General features: G+C 51.3%; 5 protein-coding genes across 5 annotated transcripts; 2 read left to right on the top strand and 3 right to left on the bottom strand.

Annotated features, from left to right (window-relative positions):
• Window positions 1-93: 93 nt before the first annotated feature.
• BO85DRAFT_403185 (amidase) lies at window positions 94-2057 on the bottom strand. The gene is made up of 5 exons (XM_025657213.1): window positions 1973-2057; window positions 972-1867; window positions 792-918; window positions 617-736; window positions 94-566 (listed from the first exon to the last, which is right to left on the bottom strand). Exons 2-5 carry the CDS (start codon window positions 1854-1856, stop codon window positions 202-204), a joined length of 1497 nt encoding a protein of 498 aa, XP_025512528.1. The 5' UTR covers window positions 1857-1867; window positions 1973-2057; the 3' UTR covers window positions 94-201.
• A 1200-nt stretch (window positions 2058-3257) lies between these two features.
• BO85DRAFT_452041 (Hsp20/alpha crystallin family protein) lies at window positions 3258-4377 on the top strand. Its single transcript, XM_025660730.1, has one exon. The coding sequence runs from the start codon at window positions 3383-3385 to the stop codon at window positions 4334-4336; it is 954 nt and encodes a 317-aa protein (XP_025512527.1). The 5' UTR covers window positions 3258-3382; the 3' UTR covers window positions 4337-4377.
• Window positions 4378-5394: 1017 nt separating this feature from the next.
• Window positions 5395-6109, top strand: BO85DRAFT_94344 (DUF4267 domain-containing protein). The gene has a single exon (XM_025665804.1). The coding sequence runs from the start codon at window positions 5547-5549 to the stop codon at window positions 5964-5966; it is 420 nt and encodes a 139-aa protein (XP_025512526.1). The 5' UTR covers window positions 5395-5546; the 3' UTR covers window positions 5967-6109.
• Window positions 5930-8025, bottom strand: BO85DRAFT_403184 (putative MFS transporter; the record flags this gene model as incomplete). The annotated part of the gene is made up of 5 exons (XM_025657212.1): window positions 5930-6467; window positions 6528-6632; window positions 6688-7391; window positions 7452-7853; window positions 7907-8025. The coding sequence occupies 5 exons, from the start codon at window positions 8023-8025 to the stop codon at window positions 6253-6255; spliced, it is 1545 nt and encodes a 514-aa protein (XP_025512525.1). The 3' UTR covers window positions 5930-6252.
• Window positions 8026-9000: 975 nt separating this feature from the next.
• Window positions 9001-10377, bottom strand: BO85DRAFT_426803 (uncharacterized protein; the record flags this gene model as incomplete). The annotated part of the gene is made up of 1 exon (XM_025658136.1): window positions 9001-10377. The coding sequence occupies one exon, from the start codon at window positions 10375-10377 to the stop codon at window positions 9001-9003; it is 1377 nt and encodes a 458-aa protein (XP_025512524.1).
• Window positions 10378-12551: the final 2174 nt, after the last annotated feature.

Here is a 12551-nt window from a genome sequence, read left to right as displayed (position 1 = left end):
TCATGGCCCTTTATAATATCCCTATGCGAATAGCACCATGATATCATACAATATTTGGGATTGCTTTACTCTTCAAGTTTTACCAAAAAGCCGCTTTTCTATCGTCTCCATACGACCCTCGATAAGTTGATGATGACCAATCCAGAACAGCACATAAGAAAGGTCAGACGAACAAGACGGGCTTGGTCCCAATACTTCCCATTAGAGCAGTAAAGAGGGGACTTTCCAATCACCCACAACCTGTTTCCACAATTGCATGAATGCCAAGATCTGTGCTTCACCACCCGCACTGGTTATCAGCATTAGCCCCTGAGGCTGGCCCAGCCCACCAGGGCCTTCCAAGCGATCAAGTGGAACCATGGCAGTGGGATAGCCTGCAAGAGCCGCCACTGCACAAATTGCACAATCACCTGGCCCAATTATCAGGTTGATATGATTTTCCCGCAGTGTCGCATCGATGCCGTCGGGACCGGCCAAGTGTTGAGCGTAGGCCTTGGCTGCCGTAGCTTTCTCTTCTGTCAATGTTGATTTGAGGGTCTCCTCGAGGTCATTTTGATCCGTATGTGCTACGAGATATGAGTATTCGGACTTTCAAAGATGTGGTGAGATTACTTACGCTGCGGCATGGCAGAAGATGCATGTTCTCCGTTGTATTGGATCAATTCTGGAACTGATGTGACCTTGGGGTCTACTAGGAGCGAGCAATACTCTTCAAATAGCCTTGGAAATTCATGAACTGTAATACTCGTGAGTCATAATAGAAAACCATTCGTGGGGGGCGATAAGCGTACATGCAACGGTATAGTTTACGCTTTTGCCTTCAAATCGAAGGCCCTCCATTGTCGGCAAATCTACGGGGTAGACAACCCGGCCTCCTCGGAGAGTTATTTGCGCTCTTGCCCATTCGTACCTATCGAGCTATCAAGCATCAGGTATGGCCAGCCTGAACCGTAGAGTAAAAGGGGACTCACAATTTGACTTTCCACATATTTGTCCTGGGTCTTCTGGAATCCAAACGCATCCCATACAATTGGATTAACAAATCCGACCGAGACGTGGCTCCACTTTGCAGACACCAAGCGCGTGCCATTGAGCAGTGGCATCAACAGACCCAGGTCTTCGGGACACTTGGCTATAGCACCCAACTTATCAAAGTCTTTGCTTAAGCGAAAAATTCCGTCCATTGGGACACTCCCGCGAGTGGCAGTGATAGAGTACAATCCCGCCCGATTTGCCGGCATGCAGACTGAACCCGAAGTTTCCGTCCCCAGCGATAACGGCACAAAGCCGGCTGAAACTCCCACTGCAGACCCGGACGAGGAGCCTCCCGGTCCAGAGCGACCGATAAACAGATCGTCCGATCGAAAACCACCCTTGATATAAGCTGACTGAGTTTGTCCATTTGCTGCTGACCAACCGGCGGTCATGCAGGTCGCCTTCAGGCCGCAGAATTCCGTTAGACTGGCTTTGGCGAGGATGATCACGCCGTGGTCTAGGAGTATATCTATGATGCATGCGTTCTTCCGTCCATATGTGTCTTTGAACGCAGCGGCGCCGACCGTGGTAGGTAAACCTAGGGACTCGGACGTGATGATCGCATCTTTTATGATAATCGGAATTCCATGAAGTGGACTGTGGGTCTTGCCCTGCGATTTTTCGGCGTCGCGGGCTGTTGCTTGAGCAAGAGCAGCTTCGGCATTGACGGAGATTATTGCATGCAGGTTCAGGCCAGCTCTATTGTGCCGGTCGATTTGAGCGAGGTAGGCCTTGACGATATCCACACTAGTAGTGTCGCCCCGATACAGCAACTGGCTAAGCTGCGTTGCCGTTGCAGTTAGAACGTTCCATTCATCCATGCTCTCTGTGGCTTTTTCGATCGTCCTGGTATCGGTGGAGGACAATATAATTGATAGAACCAAGAATATCTCACCACCTGAATCTGTTTGCGAGAAATGTGATTATCATAACCTACACTGATAGGCAGCAGTTTCATGTGAGCTGGTTATCTCTCTGGCATCATTGGCACATCCACTTTGGGCTAAGTGCTTACTCGCACGTCATGCAAGATAGCGTATTAGTACTACTCAATGACTGAAGAATCCTAGCTTATCCTCTCTCTCACCCTAGTGGATACAGTCGTAGACGTAAATATGGAAATTGGTTGGGGACAGTATAAATTGCCAGGGTTGATATGGTGTCCATACCAAGGGAAAAGTTGTAGCCTATTGGATGACTATAGTTTCGTACTTTGCTTTAATTAATGAGGACTGTCATCCTCAAAATGATCACTACTTACCCACATACCTTATCGTTATTGAGGGTCAGAGACATCGTATACGACGTTCTCAATACCAAGCCCACCCTGCTCGATTTGCAGTGTAGCCAACACATTTTACCTTTGCCGACAGCTTCAATAAGTAATAATTGAAGCGTAAATCGCTGGTCACAATCCCTGAGCCGGTCGCTCAATGGGTCAAACTGGCTTGCTCTTACTTACATTGTTTGTAACTAACAGGCCATATCGAAAGTATGTCCTGACACCAGAGCGCATAGCTGTTCTGCAAAATATGACAATGCAAAGATGACTGACCGGCCCCTCGGGACCCGAACAGCCCGAACAGAACCACCGATAAGGCTGAAGGCCCCATCAACCATGGTAGGGTTGGGGTGGTAGCCTAGTCCGACGACTAGTCGGAGAGGAACCACCCGAAGAGAGTGGTCTCGACGGCGCCACGTTGAGAACCGCAGCGTCAGATGCTTGATTTAACATAAAACACCTGTGTAGCTCATGACTCATGGGGCAAAAAGCAAGGTTTGGTCCAATGGAGCCATTATGAGCTTCAATCCTTTGCAGTGTTGCACATGAAGCGCCACCGGCAGAGGCCGCGAGACTCGGGCTGCGGGGATAAGGCTGTGGCTGTGGCTGTGGCGCAGCAATTCACAGTCGGACTTAAAGCTTCGGCTGCTTAAATGGGCAACCAGCTCCGCAAAGCCGATAATGACTCATCAGCACATACTCTATCGGGTTAGTAGCGGTGACGTATTGGGAAAAGCCCGAAGGGCATTAGGATATCCGAGTCGGCATATGCTAATCTCCGGACTGTGGCGACGCCAATCGAGGAAGGATTACGACGACTATCAAAGTCTGTGGCGTAGATCATGTAGAGTAGCTATTATGGATGCCTGAAACAGGATCTATATAAAGGCGGACAGCTTACCTTGATAACGTTCCCTTCATCACTACAATTATTCCAATCCCTCATTCTATACCCTCTCATCATTCCTTCTCCTCCTCTTTACACATTCCGACACTCCAGTTTTAGCTAAAAACTCATATCATCATACGAACCCAAACCACAACAAGTTTCACACAAGAATCAACATGGCCAACATCCGTGATCTCAATCAACTCCCTCCCTATTGGGAAGTCGTCGCCAGCATAGAAGAACCAAGCTTTGCTCACCCCTTCTTCGCCGGTCACAACCACAACCACATGCCACATGGCGAACACTTTGCTGGTGCTGGAGACTTTGATCTGCCCCATCGTGGCCGCCATGGCCCTCACCACCGCCGCCACCGCCGCGGAGAGCCTGTGACTGAAGACGAAGAACCTACCCAGACCGAGACTGCCGAAGATGACGAACCCTCCTCTTCCTCCTCCGACGAGGAAAACCATGATGAGCCCCGGAAATGCAAGCGTCACGGTCGCCACGGGCGCGGTCCATGGGGAAAATTCGACCACCCCCCTCATCCCGGAGCATTTGGAGCTTGGGGGGCTGAGTTTCAGGAACCCCACGCAGGATTTGGCCCCCATGGCGGCTTCGGCCATGGGCCGCATGGTCGGTTTGGACCCTACGGGGGTCGACACATGCGCGGTGGCTTCAAGCATGGTGGTCGCGGCGGACCGCACCGTGGCTTTGGCCCATTTGGATTCAAGGAGTTCGGCCATCATCGTCACGGTAAGCATCACAAGCGCGGCGACTTTTTCCACCCCGAGGTGGATGTATTCGACACTACCGAGGCCTTTATAGTGCATGTTTCGCTGCCCGGGGCGAAGAAGGAAGCGGTGGAAGTAAAGTGGGACCCGAAGAAGTTCGAGCTGAATGTCAGCGGAACGATTGAGCGCCCTGGCGATGAGGAATTGCTGAAGACATTGGCCTTGGATGAACGTCGCGTGGGGACTTTCGATCGCCAGGTGCGGTTGGGCAGTGTGTTCCAGCCCGTGGAGGTGCATGTCGAAGGCATCACGGCTGAGATGGAAAACGGAGTGTTGATCATCAAGTTGCCCAAGGTGGAGACGGATGTGGTGATGGTGACGCGTGTGGATGTGCAGTGAAGACTTCCTCTTTCTTTTTGGAAGACATATTCATATTTCTTCCGTGATGGAGTGATATGACTCAGGCGTTAAACTGTTTGTTGTTAGTATTGTTATCAAGATTGATGGTTATTTGCGATCATATTGTACTTAATGAAATGAAAATGGGATCTCCGATCCCCAGATCTCCAACATGATGAAAATCTTCACCGTAGATGCGTAAATTAGTACGAACGAGTACTAAGTACTTTGTAACAACCAGCCAAAATGGGGAAAGGAATGTCACTTGAGCACGTGATGTCTGCCTCGGCTCCCCGATCTCGTTCCGGATTTGGTTATCCCGGATACGGGTTGTACCAAAGTAGAAGTAGTGGTAGTAACTTCAAACAGCATCGAGGAATCCGGCAATCAATCCTATAGTAACCAATATTGAATAAGAAAAGATACGGTGTTTATGAAAATGATTGCTACGACCGCTACCAGGCAGTTGATGCTGGCTGCTAGCCTTGTGCTTGGTAGCTAGTATAGTGTAACGCTCGATATATATGCTATTGTTAGTAGGGCTGGCTCCTAGAAGGAGGAGTTCTCAAACTTCTCACACTTCAATGGTCGAGACAGTGAAGCTGGTTGGAGCTTGGCAATATATCAGCGGCTACAATTTTCGTGCATCATTGGCTTCACTGATGTAGGAATAATAGTATGTTGAAGCGGTGTTGGAAAGGGAGTGATTGTTCTGCGTGCCTGAGGCCTACAGGCAGGAGAGCGGGATGCGCCGCCGATACCCACCAATCACAACCCTATGATTGTTCCGGACATCAGCACTAATCCTAACTGGGACTGGCGCTGTCAGCTGCTTTGTGATCCCAGTCCAGTACACTTACCCTACTAAGTACTACTGCCTAGGTCTCACCAGCTCCAACATGGTGACGAAAGTCTTTCTCTTTTCTTTTCCATCTCCTCCGGATTCAAGCATTCACCATTGACGGTCAGCTGTGCTCTAAATCAACCCTCATAGTCCACAGTTGGAGTGTTGTGCCTACCACGAGGATTATTAAACGCTCACTTCCCGGCGCGAAGGTGGGTCACTCAGTGTCATTCCAGCCACAATATTCCTCTTTCCCCTCGGCCAAATAATCTCCCCGCAGTGGAAACAAACTGACCCGCTCGATGAGTGTTTTAGACTCCGATAAATATACCATCGATCGTGACCTTTTCCAAACCGGCAATCGACATGACCACCTTCAGTCCTCTCCCGGCCTACATCCTGGGTAGCCTGACTCTCGCCCTGGGCTGCCATGCGCTGGCTCGCCCTGGCCCCGAGTATCCGCGTTTCGGCTTGCCCTTCGAACCCGCCGCTTCTTCCGCTTCGACCCATGGCAACAAACGCACCCCTCCACCCGGCGCAGTTTCTCCCCTCATGTACATCAAGGGCATTCGCGAGACGAGCTACGGTCTGACACTGCTTGCTTTGCAGTACTACGGTCAGGAAACTGCCGTTACCATCTTCGCCGGCGTCTGCGCGCTGGTTGGACTTGCCGATGGATTCGTTGTCTGGGCGAATGGGGGCGAGGCGCTCAAGACCAAGGCCTTTGGACACTGGATTACATGTGTGGGATTTGGGGCGTGGGCCTGGTGGAGGGCTTGTGCGTAGAAAGACTGGGATCTATCCACAGATTGGCCTGATCCATAATGCTCGTGGAATAAGCTGAGCTCCAAACGTAGCAAGGGATTTTCTGGCTGTTTAAAGTAACGCATAGCGTCCATTAGAAGATTGGTTTGATTATGATGGTCGCAGACCATGGGGTAGGACATGATAGTATATTGTTCAGGGAAGAATGGTCGAAGCAAACACACGATTGAAGGCGCTACAACTGCTTCATCCGTCTGGAAGCAAAGGAAGGCCATATTCACTCCTCAAATTTCTCCAACTTGGCACCTTACTCTCCCACCTCCCGATCATCCTTCCAGAACACAAATTGAACAAAGGGCCACTTCATCGATGCCATGCGAATATGCCGTCCCCACAAATACAACGGGATGAAGAACAGCAGACAGCCCCCCGAGATGCCCGCCATGGCGCCAAAGGCGGCCGCATAGCCAGATTCGGCGATCCAGGGGTTGGTGTAGAAAGATAGCAGGAACCCAAAGCAAGCTTATTGAGCTGTCAGTGACATGGTTACCTCAACATAGAGTAAAGAAGGATGGGTCCTACATTTGAAAGCCAGCTGAGTGACGGCGACTTCACCAGCCACCGGTCGGTAAGCGTCAACACAATACACGAACGAGACATTTGTCCCTTGACTGATGGCAAATGATACTGTGTAATTGCATTAGCAAAGGTTAATGTCATAGGTGCGACGGGGGTGATATACATAATCCAAGACCAATCGTTGGCACAATCCAGTGCCAGGCGCGATCGATGCCAAAGCCATACAGCAGTAGCGCCAATGGAGCGGCGATCACACTAGGTATAATAGCGGGCAGACGCATTTCCGGCTCTCGAATACCACCGTTGCGCTTGGTGAGATAATCGGCCACCCAGTCAGAAAAGGGCCCTCCCGCAAAGGTACCGAAGAAACAGCCCAGCATGCCGGCAATGAAGCATAATCCACTCTGCCAGGCAGCAAACCCATACGTTTCGCTAAAAGCAGTGGCAAAGTTTGATGTGACCGCCACGAGGAAGCCGATTGTGACGGACATGACGATGGTCGCCCAGAAGATCGGAGGCAGCAGAATGAGACCGAAAGGTCGGATGAACATCCGCCATAGGGATTCGTCTGTGTATGTGTGACCGGACCAAAAGCGCAGACTCTGCAGATAGCTCTGTCTGCGGGAAAGTCTCTCTTCTCCCCGGGACTCGACATGCTCGGCATGCTTCTGCGTGTTGTAAACATCATCCGCATTATCTGTTCGACGAAAGGCGGTCTCGGGGAAGAAGAAGACAACCACAATCCACAGAGCACCGACAAGTCCGCAGCCGACCCAGTATATCACACGCCAGGAGTGATTGATCGTCACCAGGCCAGAGATGATGATGCCGAAGGAGACACCCGCGCTCAAAGCGGAGTTATAGATTCTAGTGAGTGGAGAAGAATCAGCTTCAGAGCTTGCATATTGATCTACATCGTTCACTTACGCCATGCCATAACCGCGCTGATGGAGATAGAAGACATCGGCAATGGTGACCGGGGCCAGACACTCTCCTGCCCCTGCACCGACACCCAGGATGGTACGGGTGGTAAGCTCACCGGCATAGGTCTTTGCCAACCCGGCTCCCAGAATCATGAAGAAATAGAGCAGGTATGCTGATAGGTAGATGGGCCGCCGACCATACTTATTGAGGAGTGGAACCCAGATCAAGTTGGAGACGCCCTGCAGCAGCGCACTGTTGTTGAAAAAGTAGGCTGCGCGAGACACACTCGAGTTGAAATCGGCCGCGACATCCACCATGGCGACGGTCGGACCGGCGGACATGAAGTTGCACATCACCATGGCCAGAGAGACAAGAATGGCAATGTAGATCTTGTACGAGGTAGACCTAGGGGAAGATATCAGCGACGAACTATATGCAAGCGCGAGCATTATATATACCATCGTAGTGGATCGTTTGGGTCATCCGACGGAGTAGGGACCAGAATAACCTCGTTGGTTTCATGATGGCGCAGGCGAACATGGCCCAACGAACGATGAGGATGGTTATCCTCATCCATAATTTTCTGCACCGTCCCAACCGAGGATTTAGGGTCTCTGATCTCCATGGAGTGATGTCGTCTTCTTACAATAGTCGGGTAGGTAATGTAGTGGGTGGGGATACTGAGGAGATCCTCCTGGCCAAGCTCCTTATAAGCTGCGGGCTGGGCCCCTCACTTGACTCGTGGCTCGTGCAGATGTCAGAGACCAAATGATCGACGTGGACTGTCAAGGGATGTGGAGTCCAAATCCGGGGTAAGAAAAATAGGGTTGTGGGGGAGATCTCGGGTGCGGCCAGTTCACTTCGGCTTGCAATGTCACCTCCCCCTTTCTGTCCGTATTGAAAAAGAGGGGGGCAAGCCGGCAACTACTTATTACTCTGGTAGCTGTTCAGACCCCAGCACGAGTGCCCTCTTAGCACGGCGTGGATCTTCTTCCGGCCTCTGACTCCCACGCACCAGGGAGCGACCTGTATGGGGTCGGCTGCCCACGACGGTAACGATGTGTCGGCCAGATTAAATTCAAATCGTCTATTATCACAGCTTGCGTAATATGGTTTCGTGGCTACTGGCACGTGAAGTCTATTAGTACGGCTGGAGAGTCGGGAAACCAACGCCACTGCAATCTAGCCCAATCCTGCGGCTTGTTTGGACGTCGGGCCGAGCTACAGCTCCGGCTTACGATGAAACAACTCAAGTAATAGATAGGTAACATATCAAAAGGCACAGGGGGACACAGAAGGACTGCCTTTGAAACTAAAGGTCTATTCTCGTCCAGTCCGCACCGGGCATCTGCAGACGTTATTACACGTTTTCCTTGAGAACTGAACTTCATTGGATAACCAAGACTGACATCCTTGATAAATTTATGACTATTCACCACTAGCTACATCTTCCATCAATTGTGATAACTGTCAAACCTTGTGATCACAAAATGTGATCTGTCGTGCCTACGCCAAAAGCACACTAACCACCCGTCAGCGGCCAGTAACCTTCCTAATACGATTGCAGACTCCCACCACCAGGGAGGGTTGTGTTTGCGGACTTGATCCACGCATTCGCAGAGGAGGAGGCATTGTAATAGATACTGTATCCCTGACTCGCAATGTTGCTGTTGGTGGTATCGGCATTGGTGAAGTTCTGGAGATAGACATTCTTCGTCAGCGTCCAGGTGGACGTCTTGTCGAGTGCCACTGCCAGGTATGCAGTCCCTCGGCCGGTGGAGGCCGTTCCCGTCCAGCTAGAGTATTCAGCCAGGCTCCAAGAGATGGAACTGCCGTTGTAGGCCACGATGTCGCCGCTCAGTGTGGACTCAGTGACCGTCACTGTAGCTTGCGCAGGCTGAATGCTCGAATTCTCTTCCCAGCCGACGAAGTGATCGAAGGATTGAGTGATCTGGGAGGCGTTGGCAATCACGAGAATACCCGACGTGGTATTCAGCTCGGTCGCATGCAGCGTGGCTGATGCAATCAGATTCCCAAACCATAGCGCTGCCATATCCTCTCCCAGTGTAGTGAGTCGGGAGTTCGAGAATGACAGGGATGCCCCGCTGCTGCGCGTAGAGGACGAGAACATGACCGTCCCTGCCAGAAGGCCAGCGGTGAAATCGACGTTTTCGAAGACAGAGCTTTGCGCTCCGTCAGAGAAAAGGCTCGGTCCATTCTCGGACTTTCCAACAACATCTTTGCCATAGCTGTCACCAAGAGTGTAGAAGATGGCGCTGCCAACCCCGGCTGTGTGAGCGATGGCATCGGTGACATAGATGTACCCGCCGGGGCTGTCACCCGAGAAGGAGGATGAGCGTTTCCCGCCTGAATAGTGTCGCAGATTGGAGGCATAGACGGTCCCGTTGCCGGCCGCATAGAGACCGTGGGACACCGGACCAGAACTGTACAGGTCGGTGTTGCTCACGTACACGGTGGTCCCGGTCCCATAGGCATAGATGTTGGCCGCACCATTGTGAACGGTGATGTTGCTGTGGTCAATGTAGGCTGTCGAGGCGTTGGCTACATTGATGGCCGCATTGACCCCAAAGAAACTGGCCTGATTGAGCCAGGTTGAGTAGCCTTTCTTGGTGACATCAGTATACGACACATTAACTGCCGATCCTTCTGTCACGACGAGAACGCTGGTATCGTTCGCATCCACCGTCAAGGTTTGGTGGTCAATTTCGCCATCCTCGTCGCTATAGTAGTAGGGGCCTGTGATATTGTACAGAAGGTATTGTGGCCCGCCATTGTCCGTGGTGTAGTCGGCTTCCAAGGTATTATCGGTTGCGTCGGCAGCCAGATCAGCGTAGTCGCTGGGATCCAAAACGGTGATTGTGGCTAAGGCCAGCGGCAGGCAGGCCAACAGAAGTCGAATAGATGCCATTATGCAGGTAATTGGGAGGAGACAACAAGACGATCACGAATGACTCAAATTGGAGCTGCCCTTCAAGGTACATCGAGTGTACCTACAGGCCTATTTATCTAACCTGCCGTCCAAACTGGAAGGTCCGTGAAGCTGTCGCCCACGTCACCATCCTTGATAATTGCTCAGGAAGTGTGGAGCCGTTTATGGCCTCGTGATGGATTAGTCCTCTGCGGGAGCTGTAACTTCCCCAACCCTAGCAATGAGGACTCCAGTGGGGGACAACTGATCTGTCGGATTGTCTCTAATGCTTTGGCGGGGTTGACAACAACAACATAGAGTACCATGGAAGCTACACGTGGACAAACAACTTGTCCTCCTCACAGTTCTTGTTAATGTCGATCGGGAGCATCTTGTGGAGCCGAATAAGGTTATCAATCCGACCTCTGACGGTATACGCAATCTCTCCTCTGCCAAGATAGGACGGAACATCTCCAATTGGCTTGATTGTGCTGCATATATTACTATGCATGGGCATGGTATCAAAGCGGAGGGGGATCCAATCGTCTAGGAACACCGATATAAGTATCTGCCATCGACTGTATATTCCTGCTCGGGTGCCTGAATGTAAGGAACAACTCATTCATGTTTATCTCCACATGCTCATCCGTAGCTAGTCTAGTAGTGGTACACGTTGCCGGCTGAGTGTTGAAAGTAGCAGGTATTGAATGCATATGTAGCCTACTCGTTCAGGTGCGTCGGACGCGTGCGAAAACTAATCAGTTCGACGGTTATGCCTTCCACGGAGCCTAAATGTTGAGGCATTCATGTAGGCTAGTCACGTGCTGCGCTCAGGCCGCCCACACAAAGCACCTCTTCGCGTTGCTTTGTTTCGCTCTCCTAGATAGCTCAGTTCAACTCACTCTTTTGCTTCATGTTCGTTCGTTCGTTTGCTGCTTTCGTTGCTGTAGAACGCTCCTCAAGACTGAACAACGTTTCTTTCAAGAAATTGCTCTTGGTGAGTAATCAAGCCCGGCGACGAACATCTGGAAGCTGAGGCTTCTAGGCGACCCTTGCAGTAGGCTTCAGAATGTTCTGTTCAGCTATTCACACAACGGCCAAGTACTTCCTCTGCATAACTACATGGAAATCTAATTGATAACTGGAAATCAATTCACCGATTTGACTTATGACACATTGATCCATATACATAGCAAGGGGCATGGTTTAGTTGTGTGTAAAAATTAAATGTTTATTTTATATATGATACTCTGATTTTTACCACTCGCAAGCCATAATCCATGTCTGGAGGATTTGGCCTGTCTCGCATGTTCCACCTTGATTACGGTATTCGCAGGTTGCGTCAGCGTACTTGTCGCAGACGAGCTTGCCGACCGTATCACCGTCCTGGACAAGCCCGGGATAGGAGGCCGTCATTGAGCACGTATCCCCATAAGCTGTAAGGCCCGTCAAACTGGTGATCTCCTTATTGCCAGAGTTGACGCTCTCCATCCAGGTCTCTTCCATTGTGCAATGGTCCTCGGCGAAACCTTCAGCCTCGTACTCGTGGGCTAGCAACGTGTAGGTGACCCCGGACGAGGAGTCGACTTCGCGAAGGAAGAGTGCCCATGCAGACGAAGTGCCATACTTTGGAAGGGCGGTTTTGGTGGATGTGGGAGCACTCTTGGTGGAGGAAGATGTGGAGGTCTTGGATGCTGTGGTGGTGGTGGCGGTGGTGCGGGTAAGAGCGGATGCCGTACCACTATAGATCACCTGGGTGTGTGTGCCTGCACTAGTGTCTGTGGTGATACCCATGGCACTGGCCAATCCAGGCCAACCAGAACTCCTGATGCTGGAGAGAATACTATCGGGCCAGGCTCCACCGTCTTCGCCCTGGTCATCGTCTGGGGACACCGAGTAGCAGGATTCGGCTACACCCGTGGTCGTAGTCATTGCAGTCACCGAGCAGCCCACCTCTACCATCGTGCTGGTAGTTGTGCACGAGCTGGAGGTTGAGTCGATAGATGTACATGAGACCCAGGCGTCAGTGACGGTTTGCCGGGTACATGAGGTTGAAGTCTCCGTCGCGGTTTGTTTTTCGTTTGTGTCGTCGTTGCCCGCGTTGGGGTCCGGGCCGTTGTTAACACTGCTGCCACTGGAAGAGCCCGAGCTACTGGTGTCATCACCGTTGTTAT

The sequence above is a fragment of the Aspergillus piperis genome (assembly GCF_003184755.1).
Source record: "Aspergillus piperis CBS 112811 unplaced genomic scaffold BO85scaffold_18, whole genome shotgun sequence".
NCBI classification, from domain to species: Eukaryota; Fungi; Ascomycota; class Eurotiomycetes; order Eurotiales; family Aspergillaceae; genus Aspergillus; species Aspergillus piperis.
Note: the sequence above shows the minus strand (reverse complement) of the source record. Positions and strands in the feature narration are given on the sequence as shown.